Here is a 24,619-nt window from a genome sequence, read left to right on the forward strand (position 1 = left end):
TTTGTGTTATTTTTCCTTGTTTTTGAACACTGAGGAGAGGACTACAGAATTTTGACCGTGAATGCAGTACCATCCCTGGCCACATTATTACATATGGCTCCTTTAATTACGTTGGAATTGTCGTGGTTCTGTAAGTGCACAACAATGTCAACAATGTGATTGTTGTTGTATTATGTGCAGGTTTGTTTGCGACTCACCTCCCCAGGTTGATGACTCCTCGCGGGATCCCAGTCGGTGTGTTGAAGGCAGGTAACAACTTCTGACCCAACTCCAGCACTTTAGTCTTGAACATCTGCAAGGACACGCGTCACAATGAAGACACATTTCAAAGCCATCTTGTCCACAGTGCACTTTCTTCCCGGTGGAGGCCGAGGCCAAGCTAATGGCTCATTAATCAGCACATTGTCCATTTCCTGCGCGGGAGTCAATGAGGACGGTCAAGTGTGTGATATTGAAGAAGTGAGAAAGCAGGGGAAAAGAAGCCTCACGGGCAAAGAATAGGCAGGAAATCTATGATAGGGCGGAAGAAAAAGTTGGTAAAAGTTTGCTAAAGATGAAAAGGAGTTGTGTTTACAGCAAGAAAGTCTTTTCTACACCTTAAACGTCTCAAAGCACCTCAGAAAACACTTTGCTCTTCAAGTACCACCATAATGACAAAATTAAATACAGTAGTGTAGTAGACCTAAGTATTCATTAAGTACCACCATAATGACATCATTAAACACAGTAGTGTAGTAGACCTAAGTATTCATTAAGTACCACCATAATGACAGCATTAAATACAGTAGTGTAGTAGACCTAAGTATTCATTAAGTACCACCATAGTGACTACATTAAATACAGTAGTGTAGTAGACCTAAGTATTCATTAAGTACCACCATAGTGACTACATTAAATACAGTAGTGTAGTAGACCTAAGTATTCATTAAGTACCACCATAATGACATCATTAAACACAGTAGTGTAGTAGACCTAAGTATTCATTAAGTACCACCATAATGACAACATTAAATACAGTAGTGTAGTAGACCTAAGTATTCATTAAGTACCACCATTAAGACAACATTAAATACAGTAGTGTAGTAGACCTAAGTATTCATTAAGTACCACCATAATAACAACATTTAATACAGTAGTGTAGTAGACCTAAGTATTCATTAAGTACCACCATAGTGACAACATTAAAATACAGTAGTGTAGTAGACCTAAGTATTCATTAAGTACCACCATAATGACAACATAAAATACAGTAGTGTAGTAGACCTAAGTATTCATTAAGTACCACCATAATGACAACATTAAATACAGTAGTGTAGTAGACCTAAGTATTCATTAAGTACCACCATAGTGACTACATTAAATACAGTAGTGTAGTAGACCTAAGTATTCATTAAGTACCACCATAATGACAACATTAAAACAGTAGTGTAGTAGACCTAAGTATTCATTAAGTACCACCATAATGACATCATTATACACATTAGTGTAGTAGAACATGCTATTTTGGTATTATTTATAAGTAAGATATAAAACAAAACAAAAATAAATAACACTATTTTTAAATAAAAAACATGGGTTAGGTTATCTTCAAATTTACAAAAAGGAAAAAAATATGCATTATTGCAAATATATTATATTGATAAGAAATACAATAGTAAAATTAATTGAGTCAGATTTTTTTAAATTTTAAATATTTAAAAAATCTGCAAATGATGTATTATATTTAAACTGATGTACTAAATGAGTCACATTAAATGAAAATAAATCATCTATAAAAATAAATAAAATACATGCAAATAATATTAATACACGGAGCATGGTTTTTTGGGTAATATTTATGAGTTGTAAATAATTGAAAATCCTATTATTTTTAAATAACAGACAATGTGTTTTATTTTCATAGTTACAAAAAATTACTAAAACGATATCTTCAAATAGGCTAAACTATTAAATAAACGAAACAGATATGCATTATTGAAAATATATTATATTGATAAATACAACAGTAAAATGAATTGAGTGAGATTTTTTTGGAATTAAAAAAAAGATAACTTTACTAAAATATTTAAAAAAATCTGCAAATGATGCATTATATTTAAACTGATGTACTAAATAACTCACATTAAATGAAAATAAATAATCTATAAAAATAATAAAAATATATGCAAATAATATATACAGAGCATGGTTTTTTGGGTAATATTTACGAGTTGTAAATAATAAAAAAATACATTTATTTTTAAATAACAGACAATGTGTTTTATTCTCATAGTTACAAAAAATGACTAAAACGATATCTTCTAAACTATTACTTAAAGGAACAAAATATGCATTATTGAAAATATATTTTATTGATAAATACAACAGTAAAATGAATTGAGTGAGATTTTTTTGGGAGTAAAAAAAAAAGATAACTTTACTAAAATATTAAAAAAATCTGAAAATGATGTATTACATTTCATACACGAATCACATTAAATGAAAATAAACCATCTATAAAAACTAAAAAAAATATCTGCAATATATATGTTTTTTGGGGTAATATTTATAGCTATTTTCATAGCTATAAAGCATGAGTAAAAATGTATCTTCAAATAAGTTAAACTATTATTTAAAATAAACAAATATGCATTGTTAAAACTATATTTTATTAATAATAATAATTGGGTCACAATTTTGAGAGGAAACCAAGTATACTTTTTCAAAAAAAAATTAGAAAAATGTTACACAACAAAATTAATAAATACATTTTACTGTGATAAATAAATAAATGATAAACAAATAAAGAAAGTGAATAATTATAGCTTAGCATTCATAAAAAGGGAATGGGATTAACAGGCAAGTAAATACGATATTTATTCTTTGAAATGATAGTTTTTAGCCCCAACAGAAGCAGTTTGTGATCAATATGCTGATTTAAATCACTTGTTTTTTTTTTCAAGTCTCATAAAATAATAGTGACATCGCTGCCGACTCAGCGATTAATCTGCATATTTACTCAAATAAATGCTTTATTCACCAAATCAGACGCTCTCCTTGCTGCTTGATTGCAGACATAAATAACAATGCAGCGTTGAGAAGTGGTATGGACAGAAGTATTGGGACACGGTGTAAAAAACCGTGGTTTTTGCTGGTTTCCAGAAGACATGATTCATCACAGCCAGGCGCCCGTTTATTCTAGCAGCTAAATTAAAGGCGGGATCAGTCCTCAGTGGCTCGCCGTGGGCCTCGTCATTTCCGACGCCTTCCTCTTAATTAAATGACCGCCCCCCCCTTTATCTTTCATCCTCCTCACATCCCGCTGACTTTGGTTTGAGAGCCCGCCCACACGGCGCTGATCACATGTGACAGCCGACAGGTCGCTCCGAGACGCTGGCGGGGGGACGGTGGGACGGCACAAATGGCTTTTTCCCCCCCATCAGCACGTAAGCGCCCAAGCGGCCACCGGGAAGGGGGCGCACGTCTCCCAGAGCTAACAGTGTCAGGGCCCTGCGGAGGTACGCTTTGAACAACCGGTCTTGGTCTGCCACTTCTGCTTAGCGCTAAAACCTTCACTGTCCCCGCCTGGGGGGCACGCCGGCAAAGACCACCAAGAAATGAAGCAACAAACCACGTCTCAAAGGTTGAAACTCAAATGCAGGCCAACCCCCAGTTTCCGGGTGTTGTTGATAAATGGCTGTGGCTTTGCATAGTCGAGTTTTAACTTGCACTTACAGATGTAGCGAACAACTGTAGTTACTGACAGTTTTCTGAAGTGTTCCTGAGCCCAAACCATGTCTCAAAGGTTGAAACTCAAATGCAGGCCAACCCCCAGTTTCCGGGTGTTGTTGATAAATGGCTGTGGCTTTGCATTGTCGAGTTTTAACTTGCACTTACAGATGTAGCGAGCAACTGTAGTTACTGACAGTTTTCTGAAGTGTTCCTGAGGCCCAAACCACGTCTCAAAGGTTGAAACTCAAATGCAGGCCAACCCCCAGTTTCCGGGTGTTGTTGATAAATGGCTGTGGCTTTGCATAGTCGAGTTTTAACTTGCACTTACAGATGTAGCGAACAACTGTAGTTACTGACAGTTTTCTGAAGTGTTCCTGAGCCCAAACCACGTCTCAAAGGTTGAAACTCAAATGCAGGCCGACCCCGAGTTTCCGGGTGTTGTTGATAAATGGCTGTGGCTTTGCATAGTCGAGTTTTAACTTGCACTTACAGATGTAGCGAACAACTGTAGTTACTGACAGTTTTCTGAAGTGTTCCTGAGCCCAAACCACATCTCAAAGATTGAAACTCAAATGCAGGCCAACCCCCAGTTTCCGGGTGTTGTTGATAAATGGCTGTGGCTTTGCATTGTCGAGTTTTAACTTGCACTTACAGATGTAGCGAGCAACTGTAGTTACTGACAGTTTTCTGAAGTGTTCCTGAGGCCCAAACCACGTCTCAAAGGTTGAAACTCAAATGCAGGCCAACCCCCAGTTTCCGGGTGTTGTTGATAAATGGCTGTGGCTTTGCATAGTCGAGTTTTAACTTGCACTTACAGATGTAGCGAACAACTGTAGTTACTGACAGTTTTCTGAAGTGTTCCTGAGCCCAAACCACGTCTCAAAGGTTGAAACTCAAATGCAGGCCAACCCCGAGTTTCCGGGTGTTGTTGATAAATGGCTGTGGCTTTGCATAGTCGAGTTTTAACTTGCACTTACAGATGTAGCGAGCAACTGTAGTTACTGACAGTTTTCTGAAGTGTTCCTGAGCCAAAACCACGTCTCAAAGGTTGAAACTCAAATGCAGGCCAACCCCCCAGTTTCCGGGTGTTGTTGATAAATGGCTGTGGCTTTGCATCGTCGAGTTTTAACTTTCACTTACAGATGTAGCGAACAACTGTAGTTACTGACAGTTTTCTGAAGTGTTCCTGAGCCCAACCCACGTCTCAAAGGTTGAAACTCAAATGCAGGCCAACCCCCAGTTTCCGGGTGTTGTTGATAAATGGCTGTGGCTTTGCATAGTCGAGTTTTAACTTGCACTTACAGATGTAGCGAACAACTGTAGTTACTGACAGTTTTCTGAAGTGTTCCTGAGCCCAAACTACGTCTCAAAGGTTGAAACTCAAATGCAGGCCAACCCCGAGTTTCCGGGTGTTGTTGATAAATGGCTGTGGCTTTGCATAGTCGAGTTTTAACTTGCACTTACAGATGTAGCGAACAACTGTAGTTACTGACAGTTTTCTGAAGTGTTCCTGAGCCCAACCCACGTCTCAAAGGTTGAAACTCAAATGCAGGCCAACCCCCAGTTTCCGGGTGTTGTTGATAAATGGCTGTGGCTTTGCATCGTCGAGTTTTAACTTTCACTTCCAGATGTAGCGAACGACTGTAGTTACTGACAGTTTTCTGAAGTGTTCCTGAGCCCAACCCACGTCTCAAAGGTTGAAACTCAAATGCAGGCCAACCCCCAGTTTCCGGGTGTTGTTGATAAATGGCTGTGGCTTTGCAGAGTCAAGTTTTAACTTGCACTTACAGATGTAGCGAACAACTGTAGTTATTGACAGTTTTCTGAAGTGTTCCTGAGCCCAAACCACGTCTCAAAGGTTGAAACTCAAATGCAGGCCAACCCCGAGTTTCCGGGTGTTGTTGATAAATGGCTGTGGCTTTGCATAGTCGAGTTTTAACTTGCACTTACAGATGTAGCGAACAACTGTAGTTACTGACAGTTTTCTGAAGTGTTCCTGAGCCAAAACCACGTCTCAAAGGTTGAAACTCAAATGCAGGCCAACCCCCCAGTTTCCGGGTGTTGTTGATAAATGGCTGTGGCTTTGCATCGTCGAGTTTTAACTTGCACTTACAGATGTAGCGAACAACTGTAGTTACTGACAGTTTTCTGAAGTGTTCCTGAGGCCCAAACCACGTCTCAAAGGTTGAAACTCAAATGCAGGCCAACCCCCAGTTTCCGGGTGTTGTTGATAAATGGCTGTGGCTTTGCATCGTCGAGTTTTAACTTGCACTTACAGATGTAGCGAACAACTGTAGTTACTGACAGTTTTCTGAAGTGTTCCTGAGCCCAAACCACGTCTCAAAGGTTGAAACTCAAATGCAGGCCAACCCCCCAGTTTCCGGGTGTTGTTGATAAATGGCTGTGGCTTTGCATCGTCGAGTTTTAACTTGCACTTACAGATGTAGCGAGCAACTGTAGTTACTGGCAGTTTTCTGAAGTGTTCCTGAGCCCAAACCACGTCTCAAAGGTTGAAACTCAAATGCAGGCCAACCCCCAGATTCCGGGTGTTGTTGATAAATGGCTGTGGCTTTGCATCGTCGAGTTTTAACTTGCACTTACAGATGTAGCGAGCAACTATAGTTACTGACAGTTTTCTGAAGTGTTCCTGAGCCTGCGTGGTGATATCCTTTACACACTGACGTCAATTTTTTTATTCAGTAGCCTGAGGGATCGAAGGTCCGTAATATCATGGCTTACTTGCAGTGATTTCTCCAGATTTTCTGAACCCTTTGATGATATTAAGGAGCGTAGATGCTGAACTCCCTAAATTCCTTGCAATAGCTGCTTTAGAAATGTTGTTCTTATACTGTTGGACTATTTGCTCACGCATTTGTTGACAAAGTGGTGACCCTCGCACTATATTAATTTATATTATTATGTGTTGTCAACTTTGTACTTTTTTTTTTTTTATTATTATTTTTTATGTCATTGCCTGAAATAAATAAATAAATAAATGAACACAAATAAAAAATACAAAATTACAAGTATTATTATCATTGGACAAATATAAATATCAGATATCAGTTAACCGTTTGATACAAGAGTGATTGGATATTAAATATTTTGTATTACCACATGTTTTTTTTTATTGTTTACAAACTCAGGAAATAAGAGCCAACCGTATTTTTTGTTTATTTTGCACTATTTTATATGAAACAAAGGGGAAAAAGAAACAAATCTAATATTCATTTGATATTGTTACATCATTATCTTGCGTTTTTGTCTAATTGGCACAAACATTGGTATAACCTACTTGGTCTTAGATCCACACCCCATCCTTGTTTGTGAATGACTGGAAGCTGCTTTTATACCCAATCATGGCACCCACCTGTTCCCAATTAGCCTGTTCACCTGTGGGATGTTCCAAATAAGACTTTGATGAGCATTCTTTAAGTTTCTCACTCTTTTTTGCCACTTGTGCCAGCTTTTTTGAAACATGTTGCAGACATCAAATTCCAAATGAGCTAATATTTGCAAAAAATAACAACATTTCTCAGTGTGAACATGAAATATCTTGTCTTTGCAGTCTATTCAATTGAATATAAGTTTAGCAAATCATTGTATTCTGTTTTTATTTACCATTTACACAACGTGATAACTTCACTCGTTTTGGGGTTTGTAGGAAATTATGTAAATTGGGTCATATAAGTAAATGCTGTGGTAAGTACTTTTAGTAGCAGAGTTACTTACGTTGGCCACTAGATGGTGACAAAATTGCAACCATCTGATCCCTGGATAATTATAAAACCTGCTCCAAGTAAAATGAACTTGTGACGTCTCGCTTTAGAGGCTTTAGGGGTCTTTTTGACTTTAATGGTTCCACTAAGTCAGATAAAAAGTGAGCGCAAATATCAAGGACAATATGACAGTGAAGGGAAATTACCCAAATTAAATCTAGTAAAACTATCCATCCATCCATCCATCCATCTTCTTCCGCTTATCCGAGGTCGCGTCGCGGGGGCAGCAGCCTAAGCAGGGAAGCCCAGACTTCCCTCTCCCCAGCCACTTCGTCCAGCTCTTCCTGTGGGACCCCGAGGCGTTCCCAGGCCAGCTGGGAGACATAGTCTTCCCAACGTGTCCTGGGTCTTCCCCGCGGCCTCCTACCGGTCGGACGTGCCCTAAACACCTCCCTAGGGAGGCGTTCGGGTGGCATCCTGACCAGATGCCCGAACCACCTCATCTGGCTCCTCTCGATGTGGAGGAGCAGCGGCTTTACTTTGAGCTCCTCCCGGATGGCAGAGCTTCTCACCCTATCTCTAAGGGAGAGCCCCGCCACCCGGCGGAGGAAACTCATTTCGGCCGCTTGTACCCGTGATCTTGTCCTTTCGGTCATAACCCAAAGCTCATGACCATAGGTGAGGATGGGAACGTAGATCGACCGGTAAATTGAGAGCTTTGCCTTCCGGCTAAGCTCCTTCACCACAACGGATCGATACAGCGTCCGCATTACTGAAGACGCCGCACCGATCCGCCTGTCGATCTCACGATCCACTCTTCCCTCACTCGTGAACAAGACTCCGAGGTACTTGAACTCCTCCACTTGGGGCAAGATCTCCTCCCCAACCCGGAGATGGCACTACACCCTTTTCCGGGCGAGAACCATGGACTCGGACTTGGAGGTGCTGATTCTCATCCCAGTCGCTTCACACTCGGCTGCGAACCGATCCAGTGAGAGCTGAAGATCCTGGCCAGATGAAGCCATCAGGACCACATCATCTGCAAAAAGCAGAGACCTAATCCTGCAGCCACCAAACCAGATCCCCTCAACGCCTTGACTGCGCCTAGAAATTCTGTCCATAAAAGTTATGAACAGAATCGGTGACAAAGGGCAGCCTTGGCGGAGTCCAACCCTCACTGGAAACGTGTCCGACTTACTGCCGGCAATGCGGACCAAGCTCTGACACTGATCGTACAGGGAGCGGACAGCCACAATCAGACAGTCCGATACCCCATACTCTCTGAGCACTCCCCACATGACCTCCCGAGGGACACGGTCGAATGCCTTCTCCAAGTCCACAAAGCACATGTAGACTGGTTGGGCAAACTCCCATGCACCCTCAAGGACCCTGCCGAGAGTATAGAGCTGGTCCACAGTTCCACGACCAGGACGAAAACCACACTGTTCCTCCTGAATCCGAGGTTCGACTATCCGGCGTAACCTCCTCTCCAGTACACCTGAATAGACTTTACCGGGAAGGCTGAGGAGTGTGATCCCACGATAGTTGGAACACACCCTCCGGTTCCCCTTCTTAAAGAGAGGAACCACCACCCCGGTCTGCCAATCCAGAGGTACCGCCCCCGATGTCCACGCGATGCTGCAGAGTCTTGTCAACCAAGACAGCGCCACAGCATCCAGAGCCTTAAGGAACTCCGGGCGAATCTCATCCACCCCCGGGGCCTTGCCACTGAGGAGCTTTTTAACTACCTCAGCAACCTCAGCCCCAGAAATAGAAGAGCCCACCACAGATTCCCCAGGCACTGCTTCCTCATAGGAAGACGTGTCGGTGGGATTGAGGAGGTCTTCGAAGTATTCCCTCCACCGATCCACAACATCCGCAGTCGAGGTCAGCAGAACACCATCCTCACCATACACGGACGGTGTTGATAGTGCACTGCTTCCCCTTCCTGAGGCGGCGGATGGTGGTCCAGAATCGCTTCGAAGCCGTCCGGAAGTCGTTTTCCATGGCCTCGCCGAACTCCTCCCATGTCCGAGTTTTTGCCTCCGCGACCGCTGAAGCCGCACACCGCTTGGCCTGTCGGTACTTGTCCGCTGCCTCCGGAGTCCTATGAGCCAAAAGAACCCGATAGGACTCCTTCTTCAGCTTGACGGCATCCCTCACCGCCGGCGTCCACCAACGGGTTCTAGGATTACCGCCACGACAAGCACCAACTACCTTGCGGCAGCAGCTCCAATCAGCCGCCTCGACAATAGAGGCGCGGAACATGGTCCACTCGGACTCAATGTCCAGCACCTCCCTCGTGACATGTTCAAAGTTCTTCCGGAGGTGGGAATTGAAACTCTCTCTGAGAGGAGACTCTGCCAGGCGTTCCCAGCAAACCCTCACAATGCGTTTGGGCCTGCCAGGTCTGTCCGGCATCCTCCCCCACCATCGCAGCCAACTCACCACCAGGTGGTGATCGGTAGAAAGCTCCGCCCCTCTCTTCACCCGAGTGTCCAAAACATGAGGCCGCAAATCCGATGACACAACTACAAAGTCGATCATATTTATAAATAATGAATGTTAATATTTCATGATATAATAAGGATTAAGAATCCAGCGAATTAAAAGTTGTTTTCCAAGTGCATGCGCTCCGCCTTTGTAGAGTTTCTGTCATGTGACTTGAAAGCCGCCGCCGCCGCCGCTCCAAAATAACTTCATATTTAAAAATTCAGCGGATGACATTTTAAGACGCCTCTCATGTCCGTGGCGGCTGAGAGGAAGGAAAACACAGATAAATAATTCTAAATTGGGACGGAGCGCCCTCACCTCCTCGCTATCCGTCCCCGGCAGGCCGGTCCTCGCTCATGGCTTTTAAATCAACTCTTGTGAGGAAGATGGATGCTCTTTTAAACAAGTTCCAACGGCTCCAAATAAGCACACTTAGTGACGCCGCTCAATGAAGATAACAAATGCTAATAAGATTGACGTTTGCACGGACGGGCCTGAATAGTTTGTTCTGGGAACTAACCCCGCACACAAATTTCATCAATACCCGAAATGCTCCAATTCACGCCTTCGTCCCCATACCAACATTTTGGTACCGGTACCAACATGTTTTTCGATAATTTTCTAAAGAAAGGAAACCACAAAATATAAATACATAAATATAATAAATACAATAAATACATATATATATCATACTTGCCAACCTTGAGACCTCCGATTTCGGGAGGTGGTGGTGGTGGTGGTGGTTGGGGTGGGGGCGTGGTTAAGAGGGGAGGGGAGGAGTATATTTACAGCTAGAATTCGCCAAGTATATATAAGAAATACTTGACTTTCAGTGAATTCTAGCTATAAATATATATTTATTTTATTATATATATATATATATATATATATATACACAGGTAAAAGCCAGTAAATTAGAATATTTTGAAAAACTTGATTTATTTCAGTAAACAGAGTGGACCGACACCAGCAGATGACATGGCACCCCAAACCATCACTGATGGTGGAAACTTTACACTAGACTTCAGGCAACGTGGATCCTGTGCCTCTCCTGTCTTCCTCCAGACTCTGGGACCTCGATTTCCAAAGGAAATGCAAACCAAACCAACCCAAACCATCAGTGATGGTTTGGGGTGCCATGTCATCTGCTGGTGTCGGTCCACTCTGTTTCCTGAGATCCAGGGTCAACGCAGCCGTCTACCAGCAAGTTTTAGAGCACTTCATGCTTCCTGCTGCTGACCTGCTCTATGGAGATGGAGATTTCAAGTTCCAACAGGACTTGGCGCCTGCACACAGCGCAAAATCTACCCGTGCCTGGTTTACGGACCATGGTATTTCTGTTCTAAATTGGCCCGCCAACTCCCCTGACCTTAGCCCCATAGAAAATCTGTGGGGTATTGTGAAAAGGAAGATGCAGAATGCCAGACCCAAAAACGCAGAAGAGTTGAAGGCCACTATCAGAGCAACCTGGGCTCTCATAACACCTGAGCAGTGCCAGAAACTCATCGACTCCATGCCACGCCGCATTAACGCAGTAATTGAGGCAAAAGGAGCTCCAACCAAGTATTGAGTATTGTACATGCTCATATTTTTCATTTTCATACTTTTCAGTTGGCCAACATTTCTAAAAATCCCTTTTTTGTATTAGCCTTAAGTAATATTCTAATTTTGTGACACACGGAATTTTGGATTTTCATTTGTTGCCACTTCAAATCATCAAAATTAAATGAAATAAACATTTGAATGCATCAGTCTGTGTGCAATGAATAAATATAATGTACAACTTACACCTTTTGAATGCAATTACTGAAATAAATCAAGTTTTTCAAAATATTCTAATTTACTGGCTTTTACCTATATATATATATATATATATATATATATATATATATATATATATATATATATATATATATATATATATATATATATATATATATATATGTATAGTGTGTAAGTGTAAAATAAAAAATCGAAAACCCTGACAATTGGAAATGATAAATAAATCATAAAAGAATTTATGTAAAAAAAAATTAAAAATCCTGACAAATATTCTTGGGGAAAAGATAGATGAGTAGATGTATTTAAAAATATATAAATAAATACAAATTCTTCTTTTTTCCAAAAATATTTGTCAGGATTATTTTTGTTTACATTTTTGGATCTATCCATCCATCGGTTTTTTTCACCGATTTCTTTTTTTTTTTTTTTTTTTACAATCAATTTTTCCAAAATATTTTTTTTAAAAGGGAACATTATCACAATTTCAGAATGGTTAAAACCATTAAAAATCAGTTCCCAGTGGCTTAATATATTTTTCGAAGTTTTTTTCAAAATTTTACCCATCACGCAATATCCCTAAAAAAAGCTTCAAAGTGCCTGATTTTAACCATCGTTATATACACCCGTCCATTTTCCTGTGACGTCACATAGTGAAGCCAACACAAACAAACATGGCGGAAAGAACAGCAAGCTATAGCGACATTAGCTCGGATTCAGACTCGGATTTCAGCGGCTTAAGCGATTCAACAGATTACGCATGTATTGAAACGGATGATTGTAGTGTGGAGGCAGGTAGCCAAAACGAAATTGAAGAAGAAACTGAAGCTATTGAGCCATATCGGTTTGAACCGTATGCAAGCGAAACCGACGAAAACGACGCGACAGCCAGCGACACGGGAGAAAGCGAGGACAAATTCGGCGATCGCCTTCTAACCAACGATTGGTATGTGTTTGTTTGGCATTAAAGGAAACTAACAACTATGAACTAGGTTTACAGCATATGAAATACATTTGGCAACAACATGCACTTTGAGAGTGCAGACAGCCCAGTTTTCATCAATTAATATATTCTGTAGACATACCCTCATGTCAGCAGGCCAGGGAAGCTAGGGTCGATATTCTTCTCTTGATCATCTTCGGTGGCATAAAGGACGGTGTGAGCCAAGACATCCAGGGGGTTTAGCTCGCTCGTCTGCGGGAACAAACTGCCGCCATTGCTTGCCGTGCTACCGAGGTCCTTTGTCCCTGAATTGCTCACACACTCCGGCAGATTCAATGGGGGTCTGGCGGCAGATTTCTTTGACTTTATCGTTGGAAATGCATCTGCTTTGAGTGTCGCAGGATATCCACACATTCTTGCCATCTCTGTCGTAGCATAGCTTTCGTCGGTAAAGTGTGCGGAACAAACGTCCAATTTCTTGCCACTTTCGCATCTTTGGGCCACTGGTGCAACTTGAATCCGTCCCCGTTCGTGTTGTTACACCCTCCGACAACACACCGACGAGGCATGATGTCTCCAAGGTACGGAAAACAGTCGAAAATGTCAGGCTTGCCCCTGACAGTTTGGTTGTGTTTTAGTTTTTCCTCTGTGTGTATAGTATTTCCTGTTTTGATTGTCATATTACTTTTGTTTCACTCTGCTCGTGTCCTAGTTCCTTCGTGTCACAGTAAGTGTTTTTGTTTCTTGTCCACAGTTAGCCTCTGTGCTATTTTAGTTCATAACCAAGTTTGTTCTCCGCCTTGTGCACGCGCCTTTTGTTGTTACCCTTTCGTTTGTTGTTTTGCCTTAGTGTTTAATTAAATCATGTTTTCTCGTACAATGCCTTCCGCCTTCTTTGCATCTTGGGGTTCGGCACCTACCAACTCTGACAGAAAAAACGGAAAATAACAGAGCTGATTTGACTCGGTGTTTGAGAAAATTGCGGATTGCTTCCCGATGTGACGTCATCGCTCCGAGAGCGAATATTAGAAAGGCGTTTAATTCGCCAAAATTCACCCATTTAGAGTTCGGAAATCGGTTAAAAAAATATATGGTCTTTTTTCTGCAACATCAAGGTATATATTGACGCTTACATAGGTCTGGTGATAATGTTCCCCTTTAAGGAATTTAGATTTATTTTTATTTTTTTTTACATCTATCTATCATCTTTCGAGATTTTTCTTTGACACATATTGATCTTTTTTTCCCACCAACTTACTTAGTGTCCGGATGTTTTTTTTTTTCATTAATAATTTTTTTGTTTTTGTCATTTATATATTTTTTATGTATTTACCCATCCATCTATTTTTTCCCCAAAATATATTTGTCAGGTTTTGTTTTATTTTCCCCATCCATCTATCCATCTATCGTTTTCCCCCTAAATATATTTGGCAGGTCTTTTTTTTCCCTTTTCCATCCATCTATTGTTTTTCCCCACAATATATTTGTCAGGATTTTTTTGATTTTTTTCAATACATCAAAATATATTTAGCGTCAGGATTTTTTATTTTATTTTTTGTTATTTATTTTTTACATCAGAATTAATTTGTCAGGATGTATTTCTTTATTTTTTTACATTTATCCATTTTACTTTTTAAACACATTGTCAGGATTGTTGAATTTTAATTATTTTTTTTATACCTCTTTAAAATATATTTGTCAGGATTTCTGATTTTTTTTTTAATCCATCCATCTGACAGTACAGTCACATTATGCCAAACCTCACTTTCATAAAGCGTACAAACAAGCAAAACACAATAAAGAAAATTGTCGGCTAGACTCCACATTTTCCCTGCTAATGAACTCTAAAGGCCCCACGTCGGCTGCCCGGGCTGCCTGCTCAGAACAGCCAAAAGTCCTCTGCATAATTAATGGCCGATAGCGGGCGGGCAATCTGGCTGGCGAGCGCTCGAAAGCAGATTCAATAAATTAGAGATGGTTGGGGGGGTGTTGTCTCTTGAAAAACTGCGGTCAAAAACGGAAAAAGTCACCAAAAAAACAAACAAGCTGGCTTCTGCAGAACCCCGCTGGCAGACAGAAGCACTAAATTAGTGCGATACTGGAGAACAATGTTCCTCTTAGGAACACAAAGAACCCCCCACTGAGAGGAATGTTGCTGCTCTACAATGTCAATACATACCATGTGTCCCCTGGTATGAAACATGTCAATGTCCCCTGGTATGAAATGTATTGTATTGTATTGTGGCCAAACAGCTCCATTTTAATTTCATCTGACCACAGAAATTTCCTCCAGAAGGTCTTATCTTTGTCCATGTGATGTCAGATGAAACAGAAATGGAGCTGTTTGGCCACAATACCCAGCAATATGTTCGGAGAAGAAAAGGTGAGGTTTAATCCCAGGAACATCATTCCTACCATCATGCCTACCGTCAAGCATGGTGGTGGTAACTATATGTGTTAAACATGCTTGTATTATCTTTAAACACCTTTAACTTGTTAACAATATTAACTATATGTGTTAAACATGCTTTTATTATCTTTAAACACCTTTAAGTTGTTAACAATATTAACTATATGTACTAAACATTCTTGTATTATCATTAAACACCTTTAATTTATTAGCAATATTAACTATGTGTTAAACATGCTTGTATTATCATTAAACACCTTTAACTTGTCAACAATATTAACTATATGTGTTAAACATGCTTGCATTATCTTTAAACAACTTTAACTTGTTAACAATATTAACTATATGTATTAAACATACTTGTATTATCATTAAACACCTTTAATTTTTTAACAATATTAACTATATGTGTTGGCCCTGTGATGAGGTGGCGACTTGTCCAGGGTGTACTCCGCCTTCCGCCCGATTGTAGCTGAGATAGGATCCAGCGCCCCCCGTGACCCCAAAGGGAATAAGCGGTAGAAAATGGATGGATGGATGGAACTATGTGTGTTAAACATGCTTGTATTATCATTAAACACCTTTAACTTGTTAACAAAAACATATATTTCATAAATAAGTAAATATAAATGATATATATGAATGAGGTAGATCCCCACGACTTGATCAATTGAAAAGTAGCTCGCCTGCAGAAAAAGTGTGAGCACCCCTGATCTAGTGTGTGTCATGATTTCATTTCTATTTTAATCTTTTATTATATATTCTAACTTTCTATTTTTATTTGTATACTTTGTAGCACTTTGAGATTTTAACAAATGTAAAGTGTGTTACAAATTATTAATTCATTATTATTTGGATGGAGACAGGTGTGGACAATATTGGAGACACTTGTCCCCACACAAAGCAAAAAAAGTAAACAATTTGATGTTGCTTTTATTTTCTCAACACAGCGTCCGTCAAGCATGGTGGTGGTAGTACAAAACCCGTTTCCATAAGAGTTGGGAAATTGTTAGATGTAAATATAAACGGAATACAATGATTTGCAAATCATTTTCAACCCATATTCAGTTGAATATGCTACAAAGACAACATATTTGATGTTCAAACTCATAAACATTTTTTTTTGTTGCAAATAATCATTAACTTTAGAATTTGATGGCAGCAACACGTGACAAAGAAGTTGGGAAAGGTGGCAATAAATACTGATAAAGTTGAGGAATGCTCATCAAACACTTATTTGGAACATCCCACAGGTGTGCAGGCTAATTGGGAACAGGTGGGTGCCATGATTGGGTATAAAAAAAAGCTTCCCAAAAAATGCTCAGTCTTTCACAAGAAAGGATGGGGCGAGGTACACCCCTTTGTCCACAACTGCGTGAGCAAATAGTCAAACAGTTTAAGAACAACGTTTCTCAAAGTGCAATTGCAAGAAATTTAGGGATTTCAACATCTACGGTCCATAATATCATCAAAAGGCTCAGAGAATCTGGAGAAATCACTCCACGTAAGCGGCATGGCCGGAAACCAACATTGAATGACCGTGACCTTCAATCCCTCAGCAGCACTGTATCAAAAACTGACATCAGTGTGTAAAGGATATCACCACATGGGCTCAGGAACACTTCAGAAAACCACTGTCAGTAACTACAGTTGGTCGCTACATCTGTAAGTGCAAGTTAAAGCTCTACTATGCAAAGCGAAAGCCATTTATCAACAACACCCAGAAACGCCGCCGGCTTCTCTGGGCCCGAGATCAGCTAAGATGGACTCATGCAAAGTGGAAAAGTCTTCTGTGGTCTGACGAGTCCACATTTCAAATTGATTTTGGAAATATTCGAAATTGTGTCATCCGGACCAAAGAGGAAAAGAACCATCCAGACTATTATAGACGCAAAGTGTAAAAGCCAGCATCTGTGATGATATGGGGGTGCATTAGTGCCCAAGGCATGGGTAACTTACACATCTGTGAAGGCACCATTAATGCTGAAAGGTACATACAGGTTTTGGAACAACATATGCTGCCATATGTTAGGCAGTTAGGAAAAAAGCTAAGAAAATTATTTCCAACTCACAACACCCACTCTTTCCTGAATATGGAACCCTGCCATCAGGGAGAAGACTCCGGGTCCCACTATGCAAATCTAACCGCCTTAAATTATCATTTGTTCCAGCCTCCATTAAGCTGACCAACAATGTGCAATAGAATTTTAATACATAGGTTAGCACTTTTTTAGCACATAGCACTTTAGCACATAGCACTTTAGAACTAAGCACTTTAGCACACAGCACTTTATCCATGAGCTCTAGTGCAATGCACATTGGTACTTTATCTTTATCTCCATACTGTAGATTTTATGCCTACATCAAAGTGCCACCTATGTCTATCAAGCTCCATGTTCTGATGTTTAAATGTTAGTTGTATGGTTGTGGTTGTGTCTGTGCTTGTGTTTTTGTTCTGTTGTTTTTGGGTATGTTAAGAAAGCAATGATGCACTGTGCCCAAGACAAATTTCCCCGCGGGGACAATAAAGTTGAACCTTGACCTTGACCTTGATCTAAGCGCCGTCTTTTTCATGGACGCCCCTGCTTATTTCAGCAAGACAATGCCAAGCCACATTCAGCACGTGTTACAACAGCGTGGCTTCGTAAAAAAAAGAGTGCGGGTACTTTCCTGGCCCGCCTGCAGTCCAGACCTGTCTCCCATCGAAAATGTGTGGCGCATTATGAAGCGTAAAATACGACAGCAGAGACCCCCCGGACTGTTGAACGACTGAAGCTCTACATAAAACAAGAATGGGAAAGAATTCCACTTTCAAAGCTTCAACAATTAGTTTCCTCAGCTCCCAATCGTTTATTGAGTGTTGTTAAAAGGAAAGGCGATGTAACACAGTGGTGAACATGCCCTTTCCCAACTACTTTGGCACGTGTTGCAGCCATGAAATTCTAAGTTAATTATCATTTGCAAAAAAAAAAATAAAGTTTATGAGTTTGAACATCAAATATGTTGTCTTTGTAGTGCATCCATCCATCCATCCATCCATCTTCTTCCGCTTATCCGAGGTCGGGTCGCGGGGGCAGCAGCCTAAGCAGGGAAGCCCAGACTTCCCTCTCCCCAGCCACTTCGCCCAGCTCCTCCCGGGGGATCCCGAGGCGTTCCCAGGCCAGCCGGGAGACATAGTCTTCCCAACGTGTCCTGGGTCTTCCTCGTGGCCTCCTACCGGTCGGACGTGCCCTAAACAACTACCTAGGGAGGCGCTCGGGTGGCATCCTGACCAGATGCCCGAACCACCTCATCTGGCTCCTCTCGATGTGGAGGAGCAGCGGGCTTTGCTTTGAGCTCTCCCCGGATGACAGAGCTTCTCACCCTATCTCTAAGGGAGAGCCCTGCCACCCGGCGGAGGAAACTCATTTCGGCCGCTTGTACCTGTGATGTTGTCCTTTCGGTCATAACCCAAAGCTCATGACCATAGGTGAGGATGGGAATGTAGATCGACCGGTAAATTGAGAGCTTTGCCTTCCGGCTCAGCTCCTTCTTCACCACAACGGATCGATACAGCGTCTGCATTACTGAAGACGCCGCACCGATCCGCCTGTCGATCTCACGATCCACTCTTCCCTCACCCGTGAACAAGACTCCGAGGTACTTGAACTCCTCCACTTGGGGCAAGATCTCCTCCCCAACCCGGAGATGGCACTCCACCCTTTTCCGGGCGAGAACCATGGACTCGGACTTGGGAGGTGCTGATTCTCATCCCAGTCGCTTCACACTCAGCTGCGAACCGATCCAGTGAGAGCTGAAGATCCTGGCTAGATGAAGCCATCAGGACCACATCATCTGCAAAAAGCAGAGACCTAATCCTGCAGCCACCAAACCGAATCCCCTCAACGCCTTGACTGCGCCTAGAAATTCTGTCCATAAAAGTTCAGAACAGAATGGGTGACAAAGGGCAGCCTTGGCGGAGTCCAACCCTCACTGGAAACGTGTCCGACTTACTGCCGGCAATGCGAACCAAGCTCTGACACTGATCATACAGGGAGCGGACCGCCACAATCAGACAGTCCGAAACCCCATATTATCTGAGCACTCCCCACAGGACTTCCCGAGGGACACGGTCGAATGCCTTCTCCAAGTCCACAAAACACATGTAGACTGGTTGGGCAAACTCCCATGCACCCTCAAGGACCCTGCCGAGAGTATAGAGCTGGTCCACAGTTCCACGACCGGGACGAAAACCACACTGTTCCTCCTGAATCCGAGGTTCGACTATCTGGCGTAGCCTCCTCTCCAGTACACCTGAATAGACCTTACCGGGAAGGCTGAGGAGTGTGATCCCACGATAGTTAGAACACACCCTCTGGTTCCCCTTTTTAAAGAGAGGAACCACCACCCCGGTCTGCCAATTCAAAGGTACTGCCCCCGATGTCCACGCGATGCTGCAGAGTCTTGTCAACCAAGACAGCCCCACAGCATCCAGAGCCTTAAGGAACTCCGGGCGGATCTCATCCACCCCCGGGGCCTTGCCACCGAGGAGCTTTTTAACTACCTCAGCAACCTCAGCCCCAGAAATAGGAGAGCCCACCACAGATTCCCCAGGCACTGCTTCCTCATAGGAAGAGGAAGCAGTGCCTGGGGAATCTGTGGTGGGCTCTCCTTTGTTGTCAATGTTGATGTTGGTCAATTTTAGGGCTTTTACGTATGTAAATGTTACGTATTTACGTAAAAGTAATGAAATGACTCATTACTAGCAGTTGAGTTGCTCAGGCCGTTATTATGTGTCCTGGTTTTTCTAACACTTCTCACAGGTGCACCTGCAGCGACCTTTGTCAGGTGTTTAGTGCATTCAATTGAATATGGGTTGAAAAGGATTTGCAAATCAATTTCCCAACTCATATGGAAACGGGGTTTGTACGTGTCACGGCACTTCTTCCACGTCTGCACATTCACTTGCACAATGCAAGCACGCAGCGAGAGAAAGCCGACTCCCTTAACGTGTGGTTTGGAAATCATAAAGCCGTAATTTAGTGCATCCAAACAAGGCCGTGCGTGACAAGTCTCTTAAATCCACCGCAGAGGCGCTGGAAAGTGTGCGACGTCTCCGGTGCAAAGTTGTCGTCCAAAAGTAGACAAACCGTCCTGGTGATGCGTCCTCTTCCTTTTGACTAAACATCACTGCCAGGCCTCGGTGGAACTCGCGTGTCTAAAAGCTGCTTGAGTGAAGCAACGCACAACATTTTTTACCCTGGAAAAGTGACACTTTCACAAACTGACATTTTCACAAGCAGCTATATTTTGTGTGCGACTGGAGACATTTCCTCATCACACGGCATAATCACGGAGACAAGAAGAGGAAGGTCAAAGCGGATGTCGCGGGATTACAACTTCAAACGTGCTGAGATAATTAGGCTGCGAGAGATCTTGCTAGAAGTTTGTAACGCGTCTCGTCCGTCCTGCACGCCGCTAAACGCCTGACAAAGGTCGCTGCAGGTGCACCTGTGAGCAGGGTTAGAAAAACCAGGACACATAATAACGGCCTGAGCAACTCAACTGCTAGTAATGAGTCTAAGGCTGAAACGACGCGTCGACGTAGTCGACGTCATCGGTTACGTAAATACGTCGACGCCGTTTTTGTGCGTCGGCGCGTCGCATATTTACGTCACACTACTTTACTGTCATGGCGGAGCGCAAAGCAGACGATGCGAGCGAGGGGAAAAAAGCACGCCAAAAGTCGTCAAAAGTGTGGGAGTATTTCAATAAACGGCCTAATAATGTTGTTGTATGCACACTGTGTCGAGCGGAAATGGCCTATCATAGCAGCACAACGGCTATGAACGAACATTTGAAAAGAAAACCCCCGACAGCGTTCTTGCCATCACCATCAACAAGTCAATCGTCCGCGTGCGTATACGTTGTCATTATTACACAAAAACATGAATGTGTCATTTGTATCTGCGTTGTAAATTCATAAACTAAAGCACCGTTTCGCTCTGAGAGGCGCGTTTGGCGTGCCTGTTCAGTGTTTACAAAGACGCGCTCCTCTTTAACGCTGTGGAGAGGCGGCGGCGGCGAGCGAGCGGCGAGGCGGGGCGCGCCGGGAGCGACGCCGCAATCGTGCCCAGGTGCGCGATCCGCGCAGTTGGAAGAGAAAAGACTTTGTAAAATTAAAAGATTGTAAACCTGGCAAAGCCGTCTGGCCTTCAGTCTGTCGGTCCTGAAAGAACCCCACGGCACAAGACGGGTCACAAACGCTAACGTTAATTAGTTGTGCAAATACCTTTTACAACATTAACAGTTACATATACTATGTACAAACGAACAATTAACTTTCACTTTAATCATACTATCATTGTTGTGTTATTAAGCAATACTTTTACTTTTGTTGAAATGTTTACACTGTACACTTTTTTGTATTGGATGTTTAGCTTTATTTTTGCACATTTTAGCAAATAAGCAATACTTTTACTTTTGTTGAAATGTTTACACTTGTTACAGAATATTTCCGTTTTGCACTTTTTTGTATTGGATGTTTATCTTTATTTTTGCACATTTTAAAGCAAAATAAGCAATACTTTTACTTTTGAAATGCTTATACTATTCCAGAATATTAAGATTTGCACTGGATGTTTACTTTTATATTTGCACATTAAAAAGCAAATAAGCTACTTTTAATTTTGTTCAATGTTAAAAGTTTTAAATGTTTACATTGTTACAGAATATTTTGTCATGTTGTTGTCAATGTTGACTGAGTGGCCATACTTTTTTTTTTGTAAATAAAAGCCATGCCTTTTGAAAAAACTGGCCTACATTTATTTTTTCCTCTTCATTTAAAAAAAAAAAAAAAAAATCGGTAAAAGGAAAAATAATCTATAGATTAATCGAAAAAATAATCTATAGATTAACCGATTAATCGAAAAAATAATCTATAGATTAATCGATAGAAAAATAATCGTTAGCTGCAGCCCTAAATGAGTCATTTCATTACTTTTACGCAATTACGTAACATTTGCATACGTAAAAGCCCTAAAATTGACCAACATCGGCGGCAAGAACATGCCGTGACGACTTTTGACTTGTTAATGGACGAGGGATGTAACAATAAACGATATAATGATAATTCACGACAACATTCCTGTCATGTCTGTGTAATCATGTTTTGTCTTAGTCATGTTTTGTTTAGTTTCTGGCTTTTCACTCCCTCGTCTTGTTTCCATGATTACCCGTTAGTTTCACCTGTTCCACGTTTGGATTCATTGTGCACTCTTGTTTATCACCATAGCAACCCATTAGTTTTCACCTGTCACGTCACGCACCTGTTTCACGTTTTGAGTCACGCACCTGCTTTCACTAATCATGTCCATAGTATTTAAGTTCATTCTTTTCAGTTTGTCGTTCTGACGACCTCACATTTATGCTCTGTCCATTCCTGACACTTCTTTCCATGTCCATCCTTCATGCTACTATTTCTGTCCAAGCCAAGTAAGTTTTTGTTCCATGTTTATAGTCTTTTTGGTTTCATAGTTTGTTCTCCGCCATTGTGCGCGCCTTTTGTTTACTTTCTTTTTTTTTTTTTGTAGTTATAGTCTTTAAATAAAAATGTACTTAAATTCCCGTCTCGCCCGAGCCAACTTTCCGTTGCATCCCGGAAAAGCATACACCCAGGACCAAGTCATGACAATTCCAGATGGTTAGTATTACCGTCTAATTCTTTAAAGGGGAACATTATCACAATTTCAGAAGGGTTAAAACCATTAAAAATCAGTTCCCAGTGGCTTATTATATTTTTCGAAGTTTTTTTCAAAATTTTACTCATCACGCAATATCCCTAAAAAAAAGCTTCAAAGTGCCTGATTTTAACCACCCGTCCATTTTCCTGTGACGTCACATAGTGAAGCCAACACAAACAAACATGGCGGAAAGAACAGCAAGCTATAGCGACATTAGCTCGGATTCAGACTCGGATTTCAGCGGCTTAAGCGATTCAACAGATTATGCATGTATTGAAACGGATGGTTGTAGTGTGGAGGCAGGTAGCGAAAACGAAATTGAAGAAGAAACTGAAGCTATTGAGCCATATCGGTTTGAACCGTATGCAAGCGAAACCGACGAAAACGACACGACAGCCAGCGACACGGGAGAAAGCGAGGACGAATTCGGCGATCGCCTTCTAACCAACGATTGGTATGTGTTTGTTTGGCATTAAAGGAAACTAACAACTATGAACTAGGTTTACAGCATATGAAATACATTTGGCAACAACATGCACTTTGAGAGTGCAGACAGCCCAGTTTTCATCAATTAATATATTCTGTAGACATACCCTCATGTCAGCAGGCCAGGGAAGCTAGGGTCGATATTCTTCTCTTGATCATCTTCGGGATGGTGTGAGCCAAGACATTCATTCACATTAGCTCGCTCATCTGCGGGAACAAACTGCCGCCATTGCTTGCCGTGCTACCGAGGTCCTTTGTCCCTGAATTGCTCACACACTCCGGCAGATTCAATGGGGGTCTGGCGGCAGATTTCTTTGACTTTATCGTTGGAAATGCATCTGCTTTGAGTGTCGCAGGATATCCACACATTCTTGCCATCTCTGTCGTAGCATCGCTTTCGTCGGTAAAGTGTGCGGAACAAAAACGTACAATTTCTTGCCACTTTGGCATCTTTGGGCCACTGGTGCAACTTGAATCCGTCCCTGTTCGTGTTGTTACACCCTCCGACAACACACCGACGAGGCATGATGTCTCCAAGGTACGGAAAACAGTCGAAAAAAACGGAAAATAACAGAGCTGATTTGACTCGGTGTTTGAGAAAATGGCGGATTGCTTCCCGATGTGACATCATCGCCCCGAAAGCGAATATTAGAAAGGCGTTTAATTCGCCAAAATTCACCCATTTAGAGTTCGGAAATCGGTTAAAAAAATATATGGTCTTTTTTCTGCAACATCAAGGTATATATTGACGCTTACATAGGTCTGGTGATAATGTTCCCCTTTAATTACGAAAAAAAATCGCCATTTATTACTGCATTTTAGGCAACACAAAGTCAGGCGCATGTTTGGCTTGATAATCACGGCGGACTAACTACACGGACTTTGCACCGGAGATTTCCCCTCGGAGTAAACTGAGCCAAGCGCTTGGTTTAACGTCATTTCCCACCCCCGCTTCCCGCCGTGTGTTTAAGAGCGTACTGATGTGTTTGGTTACAATCTATGAGCCGCCGGACTTTCTGCTCGACCGCTCCCGAACTTTGGAACGCTCTCCCCGACCATCTTAGAGCACCACAGTCGGTTGACCGTGTTAAGAAGGGACTAAAAACCCACCTTTTTAGCAAAGCTTTTATCTATTTTCTCTGCCTTTTTGTTTTTAAATACACTGCTTGCTTATCTGTTTTTTATCCAGTGCTTTCATGCTTTTATTTATATTTTAATCTATGTTTCTGTTTTATCTAGTGTTTATCTAGTGCAGGGGTGCTCATTACGTCGATCGCGAGCTACCGGTCGACCTCGGAGGGTGTGTCAGTCGATCACCAGCCAGGCATTAAAAAAAATAGTCCTAAAAATGAGCGAT

At 41.8% G+C, this 24,619-nt stretch overlaps 1 protein-coding gene across 1 annotated transcript in view; it reads right to left on the reverse strand.

The window, feature by feature from the left end:
- LOC133605420 (mannosyl-oligosaccharide 1,2-alpha-mannosidase IA) overlaps window positions 1-24,619 on the reverse strand; it is a 458,157-nt gene that overhangs the window by 52,210 nt on the left and 381,328 nt on the right. The window contains exon 5 of the mRNA XM_061958737.2: window positions 198-292. Coding sequence (XP_061814721.2) covers window positions 198-292 — 95 coding nt within the window. The remainder of the gene's footprint in view (window positions 1-197; window positions 293-24,619) is intronic.

The sequence above is a fragment of the Nerophis lumbriciformis genome, linkage group LG04, assembly GCF_033978685.3.
Source record: "Nerophis lumbriciformis linkage group LG04, RoL_Nlum_v2.1, whole genome shotgun sequence".
NCBI classification, from domain to species: domain Eukaryota; kingdom Metazoa; phylum Chordata; class Actinopteri; order Syngnathiformes; family Syngnathidae; genus Nerophis; species Nerophis lumbriciformis.